The 17,273-nt window shown below is 34.2% G+C and overlaps 4 protein-coding genes across 4 annotated transcripts; 2 read left to right on the top strand and 2 right to left on the bottom strand.

The window, feature by feature from the left end:
* Positions 1–367: 367 nt before the first annotated feature.
* Positions 368–1,345, top strand: LOC146167491 (uncharacterized). Its single transcript, XM_083385816.1, has one exon. The coding sequence runs from the start codon at positions 368–370 to the stop codon at positions 1,343–1,345; it is 978 nt and encodes a 325-aa protein (XP_083241942.1).
* Positions 1,346–1,499: 154 nt separating this feature from the next.
* LOC146167492 (uncharacterized) lies at positions 1,500–3,286 on the bottom strand. Its single transcript, XM_083385828.1, has 4 exons — positions 3,274–3,286; positions 3,057–3,200; positions 2,099–2,830; positions 1,500–1,561 (listed from the first exon to the last, which is right to left on the bottom strand). The coding sequence occupies exons 1-4, from the start codon at positions 3,284–3,286 to the stop codon at positions 1,500–1,502; spliced, it is 951 nt and encodes a 316-aa protein (XP_083241954.1).
* A 1,740-nt stretch (positions 3,287–5,026) lies between these two features.
* Positions 5,027–8,312, top strand: LOC146167493 (serine palmitoyltransferase small subunit A-like). Its single transcript, XM_083389222.1, has 2 exons — positions 5,027–5,306; positions 7,461–8,312. Exons 1-2 carry the CDS (start codon positions 5,177–5,179, stop codon positions 7,574–7,576), a joined length of 246 nt encoding a protein of 81 aa, XP_083245348.1. The 5' UTR covers positions 5,027–5,176; the 3' UTR covers positions 7,577–8,312.
* Positions 8,313–10,789: 2,477 nt separating this feature from the next.
* LOC146167494 (speckle-type POZ protein-like) lies at positions 10,790–16,668 on the bottom strand. The gene is made up of 8 exons (XM_083392387.1): positions 16,422–16,668; positions 15,909–16,030; positions 15,637–15,788; positions 15,337–15,464; positions 13,397–13,574; positions 12,880–13,058; positions 12,224–12,366; positions 10,790–11,891 (listed from the first exon to the last, which is right to left on the bottom strand). Exons 1-8 carry the CDS (start codon positions 16,536–16,538, stop codon positions 11,744–11,746), a joined length of 1,167 nt encoding a protein of 388 aa, XP_083248513.1. The 5' UTR covers positions 16,539–16,668; the 3' UTR covers positions 10,790–11,743.
* Positions 16,669–17,273: the final 605 nt, after the last annotated feature.

A 17,273-nucleotide genomic window follows, 5' to 3' on the forward strand; every position in this document is an offset into this window, starting at 1 on the left:
AACAGGTAGGCCTATATTATATATATATATGAAACTTATTTTTGTAACAGAAAATTATAAATACTAAGATTTCCTTATTGCATTTTGCAGTTCTATCAAGCATATCTATATATTTTATATGCTTATTACTTAAATTTAGAAAACATCAGGAGAAAGATATAGTAAAATTTAAGGCTTTTTTACTTTTTATAGTGATGATGTACATGAGTACGAGGATATTAAATGCCCAGAGGAAGATAAAAGCCAAAGTCAGCTGTCAGATAAAATTGAAAGTTTGGAGGAAAAATTAAATGCAGCAAAAAATGAATTGGAAAAATATAGAAAAGAAAAATTGGATGTTGAGTTAGAATCTGAAAAAATTAGGGCAATGTTAATTGAAGAAATCAATCAACTTAAAAGGTCTGCTGCTGAACAATTAGCATTACATAAATTTGGTTTGGAAAGATTTTCCACAGATAATGACAGCATTAAGTTTTACACTGGTTTTCCAAGTTATTTGCATATAAAATCTTTGTTTGAGATTGCAAGACCCAGTGCAGAATACATGAGGTACTGCTATGCTTCCGGTGAGAGGGAAAGTAGACCAGGGTCCAGACATATGCAATTAATAGATGAATTTTTTATGTTTATTATTCGTTTAAGGCTGGGGTTACTCGAGCAAGATCTGGCTGACCGCTTTCAGATACATATGTCGACTGTGAGTAGAAAAATTACAACCTGGGCAAATTTCCTATACTTTCTTTTAGGAAGTCAGCCCATTTGGCCCTCAAGGAAATATGTTAAAAGCAAAATGCCTGATGAGTTTTGTAGGTTATACCCATCCACTAGAGTAATTTTAGATTGTACTGAAATATTTGTGCAGACCCCATCATCATTAGTATTGCAATCACAAATGTATTCATCATATAAGTCAACCACCACCTTGAAAGGCCTGATTGGAATTGCACCGCACGGAGCAATTTCATTTGTGTCCTCTTTATATACAGGATCTATATCAGACAAAGAAATTACCAGATGCAGTGGAGTTTTAGATTTGTTAGAACCTGGTGATTCAGTAATGGCAGACAAAGGGTTCATAATTGCAGATTTATTAAGTGAAAAAGGGGTGTCCCTTAATATTCCTCCATTTCTTGAGAGAAAATCTCAGTTCTTACCACAGGATGTCCTTGTGACAAAGTCAATTGCTAAACTAAGAATTCATGTGGAAAGAGCAATCAGAAGAGTAAAAGAAAATCATTTTTTTGATTCAGATGTACCCCTTTCTATGCTAGGTTCTATTAATCAAATGTATACAGTTGCATGTCTTCTAACAAATTTCCAAGGGCCCCTAATTATAAAAAAATAAATAAATTTTATTTTGTACATATTTATGTGTTTGTGTTGTTGTTAAATTTATTATTTTGGTTTTATCTGTCACAGGTTGTTCTTTCTTTTCTATTACATTTGTTATACCTGTTTGTGAATTTTACTAATTACCAATGGCAATAAAACATACACATTTATTGCAAATAATAATCAAAGAAAAACATATCGACTTTATCTTTGGCAAGTTGAAAGAACTCTGGGTCAAAAGTAATTCGGTCGCATACATACACATCTTCACTAATATAAGTAAAAAAATCACACCAGTCCAAACCGGTAAGGCCAAGTTGACATTGGACCTGGTAGTAATAAACATGGTTTCTTTTTAGGTGGAATGCATCCATACCAGTGACCTTTTCTAAATAGTTGACTTTTTCAAAATTACTTTTACCTTCTTGAACTACCTTAACTTCAAGTAATCCAAAAGGATTATTTCCTGTGTGAATGGCTTCTAAGTCATAAACTTTCCTATCTGGGCTGCAGCCTAGCCAGCAAGCCTTTGGATGGATGATGAGACCAGATGGAAACAGGTTTACCTTTTCATTTTTACATTTTTTAGCATATGTCATAGCAGCTTTCGCTTCATATTCAATACCTCTTTTCATTGCAGCAGTTAAAATGTTTTTTTCTGGATTTAGTTGCTTTTTTAGGCTGTCAAAATTACTTAACCTTTTTGCCACAAGGCCAAATTTACTGGCTGTAATTCTTTTTTTTCTTTGCAAATGCCATAGGAAACTGTCTCCCTGAGTAATCGTATCATCCTGAATTTTTAGGCTTTCTTCTGTGCTGACATAAAGTGACTGAAATGACTGATGCTTGTCTTTGTCCAAGCACGAAACAAAATTATTGCTGAACCGTTGCCCTGAAGATTCTATTGGAAGTTGAGGAAAGCCAGTGCAGGAGAAATCAGTTATAAGATACTCCTGGGAAAGACTTTGCTGATAAGAGAGCACGCTTCCTTTTGGAACAGCTCCAAACTTAGTTGCAACAAACTGCATCTGACACAGCTCATTAACCCCTGGAACTAAGGAAGCTATGAGTGGTTCAGGCTGCAGACCACAGAAATGTTCTTTGGTGAAAGTACCATATGAACATGATGGTGAATACAATGTGCTGCTTATAAATTTTAAATAATTGGCTCCAGCTTGTGGCTTCTTAACAAGCAAGTCTTGTACTTCCTTATTTTTGACTTTTTTACCCCTGGGAATACTCCATTGTTGTTGCAAACTGGTACAAGAAAGGTTGTTGGGCATATTGTTTAAGTTCAGTTGTTTACAGTGAGCCATGTAAAAAAATAAACCTACAACATGGTTGCAAAAGCCACTCATTCCAGCAACACATGAACATTTTCCAGACATCGATTTGGTTACAAGTGTTACAGACGCTTGTAGGTTATGCGGTGGCTCATTTTTTTTCATTGACCTGTAACATTTTGCAAATACAGTTGCCTCCTCTTCTGTGTAGCTCACTGCAACATACACATAAACATATTAAATCATTTTCTTGTTAGGCTACTTCAATTTCGTAGGACGTGATTAGCAACTTATAATTTAAAATGTTTCTGTTCTTATAACCTGTATGTTAAACAAATTATAAAAGCAACCTACTTTAAAATATAAACTAACCATTCTGTGAAAGGTTTTGTAGTAAAGCAATAAAATATGGTTTGCGTATATAACATTCGGTCCACTTACACTTCATATCATGTAGATACCCTGGCTCAGCAAAAAATTTATATGCCTTACGGGTGTTCTCACTCCCCGACTTGACCTGTGCATATTGTTCCACTTCTGCGAATGTAATTGGCGGAAACAAGGTCAAGTCTGTCCTCCCAACAGCTGGAACATACACATTTTATATATATATTGCTCTAAATTTGTCATACGAAAAGAAAGGAAAAAATAATCTTACCATTAGAACTCATTTTACTGCAAAGTTCTTTCTTCGAAAACTTCACCAATCAGAATCCCAAAATCAGTTTGTATTATAAATCTGTTTGGTAATGTTCCTAACATTTAAAGTTGGAAGGAAGAGTACTATTAATAATATGGTTTTGCTCATGAAAATACAATCGATTTCGTATATATTTTTTGTTCTATTTTGCCGCTAGGACGCCGTAAAACTTGAAGGTTTAGATAACTAGAGCATAAATAGTTGGAAAGGGTTGATTATGGTGATTATCTGCAGTAAGATCGAACTGTAGGATAGACCGCCCCCGCTTTACAGAATTATAAATAGGATTTCCATTCCAGAACAACATCAACGCTAACTGTCGGTAACGCGTATCTGCTAGCAGTAGCTACTGGATTAGCTTGCTCTCCAGTAACGCGTTGCTATGCGGTAACTAGTCACGTGACCGCAAGCTGCAAGTGGCCTATTAACGATTGGAGAAATTGAAATATTTTATTTTGAAAAAAATAAAATGTTTACGACTTTACACACTATTTAGCAGTCAAGCCAGGATATTACGCTCTCCGTAACATTGCTTTTTAGTAACATGGTAAATTACCTATTAAAATCATCGGCAATAACACGCGGCTCAAGCTAATGACGCAGAGTACAACATAATATGTAATGGTTTTTATAGGCCAGCTTGATGGAATCATACAGTTTGCGTAACTTATGCTTGAGAAAGATTTGGTCCGGGGAATACGAATTTGTACACAGCGCCTTTGCCAACATGTACGGCCTAATATTGAATTGCTGCATTTACGAGGGCCGTAGGCTATCCTACTTTAATTGTAGAAAGTATTTACTCGACACGTTTAATTCACAATACAGAACATTACTTTCTGTTACCAGTACAATTTTAATTACGTAGACAAACCACCGTGAAAAATACCCCCTGACAAAATATAAAACAACCGTAACCCCGTTAAGTTAATTATTTGCATTAAATTCTTTTGCATTAGATTTACATTAAGTTTATTTGCAGTTTTCAATATGCGGCCCGGATTTACGTTTCTAAAAAAATGGCAATCCTACTTATAAAGGGGGCAATTATTTATTAACCTTAAAAGTCATCAAAATTTTTTTTTGAAAATATATTTTCTATAAGGAATACAGTGGTCCATTTCGCCAAGCACGTCATAGGCCTACATAAAAAAAAATAATGTAGGAGCCAATTTTAGGACGCCAGTATACATTTTTTTCTTTTTATCGTGTAAAAGTTAGTATTTTTTCACTCATCGCATGATGCCTTTTCCCCCGCACTCCAATCAACTCCACTAGACTCCGGTCTATTATAGGCGACATATGCGATGGGGCATATTATACATATGCAATGAGGACATTGCCAGCCATTTTTAGGAAGAGGCTTGCTAATTACTGATAGGCCTACTCTGTGCTTCCTGAAGAGACAGATACGAAGAAATAGTATTTTATATTATGCATAACCAACAGGCGTTGGCATAACATATCCTAGATATGGATAAAAGTTGCTTTATGTAGCCACTTTGCAATTGTGTCACGGCGCTCAGATTTAAAGAGAGTCAAGCGCTTTTTGTTTTATTTTTGTTTTCTTATGCAAGCTTTATTTGAGAATTAATGTAAAAATATAAAAAGGACATAAACAGGTTAATAAAACTTTATTATGCTAAAAATACTATCAGGTGGGGTGACGTCACGCTCTGGTGATTTTCTTTTTAGAAAAATATTCTTTCTTTACAAATTTTTGTGTGTAATTTTTCTCTCGAAGTTGTTGCCAAACATTCGCCCAGATTATTTGATTTGCCTGCTACAGTAAACGTTTACGCTACTGATACTCTTGACAAACTTCTTGTGACAACGGGATTAAAACATCTACCCAGTTGAAATGGGTTTTGACTGGGAAACTTACGGAAAGAAGCCGACATCATTTTTCGGTTATATTGAATGGCTCTACTTTCTCTATTGTATCACAACTGGGCTGTATATGCTGGAGAGATGGGAGAGACAAGTTTTTAGTAAGTAAATGTAACAGCTAATACTTAATAATTAAATTAATATGAACTATGTAAAATTAACTCTGTGCATTATCAATGTTTGTAGATAAGATCTTAAGACTGTTTATTTATTAAAACAGTCTATATATATTTCTGTAAGATTTAAAAAAAGTGATTTTATGTTTTATCTGTTTTAATAAATAAACAGTTTTAAGATATTTGGATACAAAGACAAGAATCTTTCTTTTACATTTTATTGTTTGCGGGAGATCCTTACTTTCTAAAGTGTTTCAGCTTGTTTGTAGATAAGTAACAAATTAACAATATATATCAAATTTAGTGAAAAAGGAATTGACTTGAAACTAAACTGCTAACAGACTCGCACTGATTCTTAATCAGTTTTCATCAAAATCCTGGGTGTTTACAAGTGTATAAACCAGATGCGACTTTTAACAGTCTTTTTGGCGCCTCCACTTAATTATTTATGGTCGAAAAAATAAATCTTCATTTTTAGAAAAGGTTGAAATTCCATTATAATCAAATCAATTTACCTTTAATTTTAATAAAATTAGACTCGAATATTTTGTTGTAAAACAGCCAATAAGTCAATGTCATACACAGGCTAGTTGCATAATGCCATTAACAAGTGTAAATATAACATAAAGCTTCTATCACATTATAAAAAATCAATGTCATAGAACTTGATTCAAACGGCTATGCTGTTACGTGTTCGATCACAGTGCAGTATTGCCAAAAGGTGAATCCGGTTCGGAGTCAGCATTTTAGAAGCATATTTTGTCAAAAGTTCGCTCGACAACTGCAGGTTTTTCAAAATTAACTGGTTGATGATGTAACTTGTGACGTCATCCCTGAAATTTTTTATGCCCCCTCTAAACGAAAATCCTGGATCTGCTCCTGCATAACATGCTGCAATGTGAAAACAACTTTTGAAGAAAGCTTGTCTTCTTTATCAAGTAAATAGGAAACGTTTCAAAGGAAAATGGAAACTTACTTTTTCAAATTAAAATCGTTAAATGGGCAAAATTTGCCTTCTTAATTGTGAATTGTAGGTATTATTGAAAAGTTCTTTTTAATAACCTGCTTGATCGTTTCATGACTCCCTACAAAGTTGACCAAGGTTGAGTACCACCGGTGTAGACTATGTGTGCCCTAGTGCAGGCAAACTAGGACAACTCGATTTATGTAGGCTTTTTTATAATTTAAAAAAAAAATAAAACATAAATTTTCCAAATTGAATTATAAATTAAAATACTAAATTCTGAAAAATGTGAAACTAAACTAGAATTTAATTTCACAATCAATTTTGATTAATTTGCAATTTATTCTTATAAGAATTTGAATTGTAAATATTTCTGTGCTAAGATCAGGGTATAAAATAACTTTAGTCTAAATGTGCGATTTTGTCAAGTCCCAAGTTCGGTTCTGACACATTCCGGTAGAATTTAACCTATTTACCTAACTAAAATAACATGGATATCAAGCAACCCACTTATAGAGGTAACAAAATATCTGATCATCTACAATACACGACCAGAAAATATTTCACCATTTGCTTACACTTTCGCGTTTGCAGTTGGCAGCCTTATCAGTTTCGAAATTTGTTAAGTCGTATGTGTATGTTGGACTCGGGAGTCATAGTTTTTTGTAGGCTCACTTGAGTCCCGAGTCCAAACCCAGCAAAACAAACAGACTCCGCAGCCCTGGTTAAGGTTGGTATTTTTTAGCCCAGCCTTTGCTTTTTAGACCTAAAATCACCTACAAGTTGTTCAGACCGAAGAGTAGGACTAAAATCTTTTTTCGACTGTGGCCCTAAAATGTTATACGAAGTAGCATTATTTGTAAAACCCTTAGAACTAGAGCACACTAAAGATCGTTAGAGGTAATGATTTTTAAAACCAAGTCAGTGATGATAACTGGCAGAAATTTTTTGGATTAGTGATCTTGCAGTAAAACATTACCCTACCTACCTTCTGACTTCCATTGCAGAATTTTACGAAAAATTGCATTGTAAATGTAAAACAGCCACCCAGTAGGAGTTACAGCAGTAATATATTTTAGCTAAAAGTTGTAGTATGCACTCTGGGCTCTGGCCCATTGGAACTTGTGATGTGAACACTTTTTAATCTGGATTCTTGATTTTTATTCTTATTACAGACACCTGTCTGGTGGTTCTGCTCTCAATGTCATTTTACACAGCATATTTGTTCCTACCTCAACACATTTATGCAATGCTCGCTCACTTTGGACTGATAACAAGTGCAACCAGCTAGTACAGAGGGATGTTTCTTTCAAACTTTGGAGCGTTCTGTTTTTTTTTCATCAAAAAACACAGATTTGAAATGCAAAAATACCATTCTTGCTTTCTGAACTAAACCAACCTTTTAATGAAATGTTTGTTGTTTTGTCCTATGTTTAACTATATTTATATATATATATATGTGTGTGTGTGTGTGTGTAGTTGTTTGTTATATGTTGTTAAACACCACTTGGAAACTATGGCATAAAACTATGTGGCTGAAATAAATCTAGGTTTATTAATATTTATAAAAAAATTGTTATACCTATTGAATGCTTATGCCCTACTTCAAAAAATGTGAAAAATAAATTACGTTAATGTTTTCAATTCGTTTTATATATTGCATATTGTGTGTGTTTGTAGCAAAATTATTTATTTTATTGCAACATACTTTTAAAATATTTCTCGTATGTGACTTAACATGCTTATTTTTAATCAAATTATTTTGGTTTGCTGCTAAAATTTGAGTTACAATGTCAAATAGAACTATCCATTGTCTTTTTAAGTGCATCATGTGGATATATCATGTTCCACTAAAAAATGAACCATATTGACTTTTTTCAACTTACTTTCTTTTGTTCTTTTGGTATTACAATTTGGTTTTGCCTTTTTTATTCATGTATTCTTTCATTATTTGTTTTAATTGAATCATGCTTCTTTTACTTTTAAATAATAACCTTTTCTGATGCGGCAAATAAAATGTAAGAGTACTTTAAGCAGCTTTTAGTTGAATTACTGCATTAAATCAGTAAGTGGTTAACAATAGTGTCAGGGTGGTCTAAATCGGCTCGCGACTTAATTAGCCGTGGCCACGGAAACGGTATATGCGTTTAAATGAGGGTTAATCAAGATAAGTTTTGAAAAACAGCAAAGTTGTTCATGTTGTTTGTTTATAATTACATTTTCCGAGTTACCGAATTAAACAGAAGTTTTCCTTTTTACTCACCATTTAAAATGGCCGACTATTTTTGTATGCTTATCACGTCTTACAAATTAAAAGTTCGGGCCAATAGGCTACACGCATTTTTCGCTTATATTTTTCTGCGTCATCTTTGAAAATATTCATGCCCTGATCCAACAAAAAGTTAGATTTATTTAGGCTACATGTTATCGCAAAGCGCACTACTGCATTTGACAAAAAACGCTTGGGATTACGGAATTTCAATTTTACGTCTACATTAGACATGATTAGGCACAACACAACCAAATGTCAAGCAATACACAGCAGCACTGGACAGTAGTAGGCTTTACTATATCACCGTTTATTATTTGAAGCATAATATCTGACTGCTTAAGACAGGGGTCGGCAACCTACGGCCCGCGATCCGGCCCGCCGCCTCTTTGACATTTAGATACGAGTCCGTTTCACATACTTTTTGACTATTTTAAATACGTAAGTGCGAAAAATTTTCGCACTCAGCGCGACCTCATTATACTTCCGGTTTGTTTACGTTTTTATGTTGTCTTTTCACCTCACAATTCTTAGTTATCATTTTGTGCGGCCCGCAGAGATCTTTCTGAGTTTGGTTTTGGCCCGCGACTAGAAAAAGGTTGCCGACCCCTGGCTTAAGAGATGCTTTGAATACCCAAATAGGATTACAATAAAATTATGCTTTGAAAGCATTTGAATAGTAATTAAAATATAAATCGGTTTTGATTTGAAAGAACTTTAGTCTAAGTGGAACTTTTTAATTGCTTCGAAGTGAAAAATTCTAAAAAAAACTTTAACCCGAACCGAGCTTAACATGGAAAAGTTTAACGCTTCGACTCCCTAAAAAAATGTGTTGCGTACCACTTGCCACACGGGTCTGGGAATAATTTTTGCGACACGCTATTATTTTTTGTTTTATATTTACAGTATGTGTTTATTCATTACAATTCCTGCTGCATAGCTTCCAATTGCCGTTGTCTAGAATTCTTACGATTTAAAGTATTTTTATTACGGTATATTTGTACTAGCAGTTAAGATCAGATCTAGGTTTTTTGTTTAGAGGGGGCATGAAAAACTTTCATAGGATAGCGTTACAAAGTTACGTAAAACGTGACTTCACAAGTTATTTCAAAACTCGAAGTTTATTTTCATATTATACAGACGGAAAAAAAACTTGCGTTTAGGGTGAAAAATGCCATTTTACGTTTTGAGTCGGTCAAGCGTTTTATTTAAAGCAGGGGGTCGAACCGAACCCACACAGGAGCTTAAGAACCAGTTTTGCGCTTTTTTCCCCGATTCTTTTTTGTAGAATTTTAATGAGCCGAAGCGGATATGAACCGAATATTTTAAAAGAACCTGAATCATTAACCGAACCTGTCAAAAAGCAGTTCACCCGAGCATGACGGGCACAACCCGTATGTTACATAGTTAAGCTATGCCACGTTCGAAACTTTATAAATAAATAAAAATTTATATAAAACGTTCCTTTTTATTTTTTTAGATAATTTATTAATGAACTGCTTGTTTTTAATGCATCATGAAACTTTTAATACAAGAGTAACATTTAAATGATAATTATTCTCTAGATTTATAGACCCACTTTTTTGGTTTAAAAGCAACTCATACTGTATTCGAACCGGAACTTTATAAATCGGTTTTGAATATAAATTTAGTCGAACAGGAGCTGAACTGGAACTTTTGAGTTGCCCCAAACCGTGATCGAAACTGAACCTGATTCCGAAAAAATCCTTTGAACCCAAACTGATGAACCGGAAAAGTCAAATGGTTCGACTCCCTGCTTTAAAGGGTGCAATACAGTGCCTTCGGGGTAAACTTCCTTCAACAAAATCGACAACCCTTTCTTTAAACACAAAGACACACTAGAAACAGACTTGCGAAAATTTTGGCATTTAACTAGTTGGAATAGTTGAACAATACAGTTTGGGCGGGTATGGCGACTTGTTCCTCTGGATTCGCCCCTGGTACGTATTTTGTAATTAATTAATAATTTGTCACTTAAGGGTACAATATACTGGATTTCCCCGCTAAGTATGCAAAAATATACCTGGATTAGGTATTCTAGATGTAAACCTACAGTTCTGAATAGGTGCTGTACTTTTGAACATTCCTACATATAACAATAACATTTTCAACAGATTTCTAATAAATTGTCCTTGCTGTACTTACGTGTTTAAATTCGGGCTACAGTTTAGTTGTAAATAAAGTACAAAGTTAGTTTCCCGTTTCCAGAACTTATTAAAAACGTTAAAAGTTGATGATAAATCTTATGACAAACCCTATTTTATCCTGAAAGGTTTAGCCAGAATAACAACAAAATAATGTATGATATATCAAACTACCAATTTGTTTTCAGTTTTACTCAAACAAGTTCTCCCAGTACTTTGTGGAAAAAGGTGGAAATTTATAAAAAAAAAAAAGAATGCGAACAAAGATTTTCAACAACGAGTAATATGTTAACTCATTGGTTGGCAAGCCAACATTACGGATTCCATTGGAACATTAAACAAAATACATAATATGATCAACAGCAGGGATGAAGGTTTCAAAAATGTTGACTGGCAACTACACATTATTTTTGGCAATAACGATGTCAACCCGGTTTAATATAAGGTATTATCTAATTCTAAATGGATATCAACTTTAAATTTAAAACATAAAGAATATGTTAATCACAGCATTGCGCCATGTTTGGTAATGTACGACCAAATTGTACACTGTTTTTCAACTTTTATTAGTAAGTTCTTTAATCGAGTGTTATGGGTAAAAATGGAGAGCTCAATATTGGCTTCAAGCCAATAGAACCCTAATACCAGAGAAGCAATATACCATTGTACGGTCTCCGATTTTCCCTTCAAGAAATCCAAAACTCTTTAAAACTACTTGTAAACCTACAAAAATTGGCCAATATTTTCTCAGAACATAGAAGACACATTGGCCGTAACCAAGCCTAGTATGCCGAAAATGCGTTTGAATCCTATAAAAGAATTGTAATGCTGTTTATCGTGCATGTAAGTTGTCCTGGTGTTCGAAGTGGCAACAAGAACTTCGCACATCAATACATAGCGTCACTTCGGCGATGGCACAAGAAACACGTTTGGAGCGCTGCTTTTCGCGATAACCATCACATCGCATACGGCGCGTACTTTTCCAGCAATAGCCTCATGCAGAATTTTCGCTTTTGATTCTGGGCTAGTTGGACGACTTTAACCGTTTTCGAGGTGGGCCTGTGGGCGGTGATTGTATAGCTGCCAGTGCACGGAATGCATCGGCCACTAGGTGGGGGTGTGAGCGAACCATCTCGTTGAAGCCTTCTGTTTCCATGACGTCCATTGCGTGACTGAATTAGAAAAGTGTTTTTACAATATAAGATATCTCTCCCATTTAACCCTATAGCATATTATAGTAACAAATATGATAATTCCAAAAACGTCCTGTTACACCATAAATTCATTGGTGGCCGGGGTTAAGATCCATTAAACTTTCTAGTGTAAAGTAATTTTTAATCCAAAACAGGTTCAATGATATATTGCACAGTTCAAATTGAGACTTTATAACCCATTGGAAAAAAATTATCATTAGAAACATGGTTAGAAATTGATTTGCAAATTATTAACAAAAACATCTATAAAGATTAGAATCATTAAATAAACCAATTCTTGATTTACTGACTTGTTTATGAAGTCAATAGCCATTTCCCTTAGTTGGGACGCGTTGTGGAGATCAGCCAGAATAAGGATTTGAGCAACGTTTTCCACAGAAAGATTCGAACAAAGTGATTCTTCACACATTACCTTCAGCCTGTCCAGGGCATACTGAAACAAAGTATATGACATAATTTATCTTGTCACTATGCAAGTATGCATATCTTATGTGATCCGGAAAATATGTAATATGTGGTTTAGAATAAATGTAAGAACAAAACATAATGAACCTAAGTAGGCTGTTTCACAGGAGACTTGTCAAACAAAAACCTGCAAAATTAAACAGGACAGTCTGTTGTGAATAGGATGTTGTAATCAGGCTCTGCAGATAAATTTTATTTAGGTCGTCATTTCAATGGAAAGCCCAACTTTAATGAGTATTCTAGAATAAAAACTATCGAATCAAACAAATTATTTTTTTATTGAATCGACAAATTATTATTTTTTTTATATGTTATGTCATAATTAGATAGATTAAAGGCAAAATTAAAATACCACTTTGAGTGACACCTTGTAAATTAAAAACTTCACGCATATTTCAGGTTTCAATCCACACTATCCAGTTGAAGGTAGCAATTTATTCCTTATGTGCAGCTATAACTTATGTAAAAAAACAGCTTATACCTTGTCAGCAGCGGCCAGCAAATCAGCAGCCATTTCATCTAAGTTTGGGGAGGAACCTGTGTAAAGGAAACTTAGCATCTCTTTGAAAACTTCATGTGAAATGTCAGGGATTTCGACGCGGTTCAGTTTGCTCTCTTCCATTTCGTGTTCAAACATTGCACGGAAGACAGGGGAGCGTGCTGGATAAAGAAAACAGAAACCTTTATATAATATTTTGTATTTTCTTACATAGCTAATCTACACATATTTTTGGAAAAACATAGATGTGTTTCAGAGACTTTTCAAAATGCAAATCAATTCCAAGACATTCCAATACATTTAAAGACTTTGTGGCAACCCTGCTGGTGGTTGGCTGCTTCCTAAATAATTTAAAGTGCATTAAAGCCAATCCAAATAAATTGTACTGAAAACAATTTATATACTTGAAAATTTAAATATTTACACAGTGTCTTCTACTTCTGCATGTATGTTGCTATTCGTTTTATTACCTAATATATTACATTACACAAAAACCTACCAGCAACGATTGCCTTGTGAGCTTTGTATTCCTTTCCTTTTACGAAGAATATGCAGTCGGTGAAGTGGGACTCGTCCAAGAGGCACTGTAAGTCACCAGCCAGCCGACACTCTGGTACTTTTAGTTGCATCATGCTCGACTGCCCCGATATATTGACCGAATCCTGAACAACGCTCACCTGTGCATGTCAAGAAAAGAGATTGGTTTTGCAGTCACCAACAAATAGGTTTTCATGTCTATGTCACCCTACTTGCACTTAGAGGGAAAAAATGTGTTTTATAGTGTTGAACAAGTAGGGCGGTGGTTCCCAATTTTTTTTTATTCATGAATAGTTTACCAAGCTTATAGCCCTTATTTTTTACAACAACATTTATCAGACGAGCTTGAAAACAAAATAAACAAAGATAAACTGTTAGATTTAAAAAGTTTTGCTTTAAAAATCTGTTAACTTCAAATTTATTTGAGGACCTCTTCAATATACTTCCTTGGCCACTGACTGATAACCACTAGGGTAGGAAAACATTAACTTTAGCTTAAACAGTTAAAGATTTTCCAAACTAAACTTAAAATGGTCTTATAGTTACATTGCGTTAGTACTAATGACTCCTACATTCAGTGTTGGGACTAACAAACAAGATAGGGAGACTGCATAAACTTAATTATTAAGATTAAGGTTCAACGTAGATGCTATACCACAGTGTATAAATTGTAGTTCAAGACTGATCCCTAAAAACTAATAGACAAAATTTAATTAAGCATATAAACTTTAACAAGTAAATTTTTATGTTACCCCGCACTAGGATTATGCATATGTTAAATAATGATTTTCTCTAATATATCCTTGTTTCATACCAACATTTACAGATTACCTAATAAACCAGCTATAATACTTTAGTCTTGTTAGTGTTGTTTATAAAGGATTTCTGTGTTTTTAACGGTCCGCAAGTGGCAAAAGGTCAAGAATTACTTGTTTATGCTACTCTATACCCACAGCAATCCCGAATGGTATTGCGTCTGCGTGATTTAATAATTTATAACTACCTCTATGTTTTATATCTTTTTATGGCCTAATGACAATTGGATATACAGGGTGCGCCAGAAAAAACTACCACGTTTCAAATTGTCACTGTACCAAAGCTGAAGCATTCTGACAGGAGGTTGAATTGAAACTTTGCAGCAGAGGACCTAACATTTGTGTTTCAGGTTTTAGTTTGTAAGTAAATAATGTTTTGTACAAATTTTTTAAATTTTGTATGTGTATGTAAAATGGACTGGCGAACACCGTGCATTTATTGTAGAAGATTTCGTTAGAAATGGGGAATCTGTATCTTGAGGGCGCCATCTACAGGATGTGGTCTTTAAAACATAAATATATCAAATGGAACCTTTTGACTTTGAGATTAGACAATAAATGTTTTGATTGCTTATAGATTTTGTCTCTTTTTCCTAGTTTGAAATGTGGTAGCTTTTTCGGCCGCACCCTTCGCCAGTCCAGGCTATTTTACATACAGATACAAAATTTGAAAAACTTGCACAATACCTTATTTACTTATAAAAACTAAAACCTGAAACACAAATGGTAAGTCCCTTGCTACAATATTTCAATTAGTCCTCCTGTCTGACTGCTACAGCTTTGGTACAGGAACAATTTAAAATGTGGTAAGTTTTTTGGCGCACCCTGTATATTGGGATCTAGAGTTGACCCATTTCAATTAGATTGTTTTTAGGGGGACAAAGTGTTCACAAAATTGGACTTACATACAGTTTAACCTTCTACTTTCTTTAGAACTACAAGATAAGTACTTTACATTTTACAATACATATTGCTTCTTTATGTTTAGCAGTACCACTTATACATTACTTAAATAATAGGTTCTACAAATAATATGAATTTGGCTATAAACTTAGGCCACACTTATATCTAATAGCTTAAATCATACCTCACAGAACAAAGTAAGTTTATCATCAGGCAACAATCCGTTGGACTCGTCCATTAAAAAGTCACGGCGTATGAACTTTTTAAATCCCCAGTCTTTTCCTTGGACAAATCTGTATGCTCGCTGGCTTTCTATAAAACAAAAACAAATGGTACAATGCAAGAGCCAATCAACTTTTGATATATAAATAAATGACCTGTAGGTAAAATGGACAGAAAATTGATATTCAAACATTGTTTTTTTTTTAATTTAAATTTATGATATGTATCTGTGACTTAAATTAAATTAAATTTAAGTGTTTACCCATAGCTTTGGTTTCTTCGCGCTTGCTGTTTAGAATAGAGAACTTGAACTTTGCTCTAACTTCACTCTTGTGGCAAGAAACAAGAAGTAGATAGAGGGAAAGGTAGTCTTTTGATTCCTCATCCAAACCTTTTGGGTTAACTCGCAAACACCTAAGAAGACAAATCACGTGATGCAAAAAGGTTTAACAACACTTCCACCATCGCACTATTCTGGATATCTATATAATTAATAATTAAGAGTTTTGAAACATACACATTGTTTTAATTTACCACTTCATTTTGTCGTTGGCCCCAGAAGAAAACGTTGAGCTTCTCAGGACTTCACCCATTTCTTCTCGGCAGAAGCTGAAGTTGTTGATTGTCCACATGTAGGAAAACTTGACCACTTTTACCTGATCAAAACATAGTGTGCTTGAATGCCATACAAAGTAAAAGGAAAATATAGTCTTAAAGAACAAACAAAAGTACTGACTACAGTACACGAAGAAAACACCAAATGGAAAGTCAAAATTTGCGTAAACTATTCTGTTTTATCTCCGTAAAGCAGTGGTTCTCAACCAGGGTGCCACTTTTAATGCCCAAGTGTGCCAAGAGATATTTCAGAATCATTAAGAATCTAATTTTTGCAAACTCTTACAACTTTCTGTGTAAGATTAGAGTAGAATATATCCAATTAAAGCTTCCTACGTTGTGCAAAGTAGATGTGTTTTGTTCCAGTTCCGTTTACCACAAGCCATAATAGGTTGAGAACCACTACCTTAAAGTGTTAAACATTGGACATACTTGTGTATAACACCAATTTTCTGCCACTGGTGTTCCGAGCATGTCACTTGGTGGCACAGGACTGCTGGAGCGAGATGAGGAAGCAGCCGCAGCAACTCTTGGAGATGCTGACAACATCTTAACAAATGCTGCTTAAAAATTTACGTTAATAATTCCCTAATCAGAAGTGTTGATCACAATTCTAAAGCATAATTGTGTGTCTAGTTATTATCAGGTTGTTATGTACAACATTCTTTATCAAGTTGTGTCAAATCCTAGTTTGATATCTCAATAGCCTAAAAAGAGTTGCCTTAACATACAGTTTTTTTAAACACTAAAATTTTTGTAAAAAAAATTGAGTCCAGAATATTTTTTTCGTGATGACAATTGCAATTTACTTCTGTGGACTGTTTATTACACAAATCGAGACAATGGGAGCTACTACTATCAGTAGGGTTGAAAAATTCCTGGTAATTTTCAGAGCTGAAACTTTCCATGGAAATTTTGGGAATTAACAGGAATTTTGGGGAATTTTAGGAAATTTTCGGAAACTTTTAAAACTATCTTAATTTGATATTAAAACAGGAAAATAATGGCCTTATACTGTTTAGATTAAAAGTACTATGTATAACTAAAATACTTAAGAACATACAAACACATGGTTTAGTTTATTAAGTCCAAAAATGAATCATCACTAGGGCCCGCAAATTTTTTAAGGACCTCATCTGTCCACGAATCAAAGAATAAAGTTGTTTTCATCACCTAGGGGGGGACTGTTTACAATAAGTTTATAGGTCAAAATAAAGCCAACATTTTCAATAAAGTCAAAATTTGTCACATTATGGCTTTTAAAAAAGTTTTTGTGTTTCTTGA

The sequence above is a fragment of the Ascidiella aspersa genome, chromosome 1, assembly GCF_963924565.1.
Source record: "Ascidiella aspersa chromosome 1, kaAscAspe10.2, whole genome shotgun sequence".
NCBI classification, from domain to species: Eukaryota; Metazoa; Chordata; class Ascidiacea; order Phlebobranchia; family Ascidiidae; genus Ascidiella; species Ascidiella aspersa.

What these genes read in the sequence shown, in the direction of transcription:
- LOC146167491 (XM_083385816.1), top strand. Translation starts at nt 368, where the DNA reads ATGTTAATTGAAGAAATCAATCAACTTAAAAGGTCTGCTGCTGAACAA.
- LOC146167492 (XM_083385828.1), bottom strand. An exon ending in GTATCTACATGATATGAAGT is followed by an intron (nt 2,831 to 3,056) that starts GTAAGTGGACCG and finishes TGTATGTTGCAG; the next exon opens with TGAGCTACACAGAAGAGGAG. An exon ending in TACGATTACTCAGGGAGACA is followed by an intron (nt 1,562 to 2,098) that starts GTTTCCTATGGC and finishes CTTTTGACCCAG; the next exon opens with AGTTCTTTCAACTTGCCAAA.
- LOC146167493 (XM_083389222.1), top strand. Translation starts at nt 5,177, where the DNA reads ATGGGTTTTGACTGGGAAACTTACGGAAAGAAGCCGACATCATTTTTC. An exon ending in ATGGGAGAGACAAGTTTTTA is followed by an intron (nt 5,307 to 7,460) that starts GTAAGTAAATGT and finishes TTCTTATTACAG; the next exon opens with ACACCTGTCTGGTGGTTCTG.
- LOC146167494 (XM_083392387.1), bottom strand. Translation starts at nt 16,538, where the DNA reads ATGTTGTCAGCATCTCCAAGAGTTGCTGCGGCTGCTTCCTCATCTCGC. An exon ending in CGAAGAAACCAAAGCTATGG is followed by an intron (nt 15,465 to 15,636) that starts GTAAACACTTAA and finishes TTTGTTTTATAG; the next exon opens with AAAGCCAGCGAGCATACAGA. An exon ending in GCTATTGACTTCATAAACAA is followed by an intron (nt 11,892 to 12,223) that starts GTCAGTAAATCA and finishes TTTCTAATTCAG; the next exon opens with TCACGCAATGGACGTCATGG.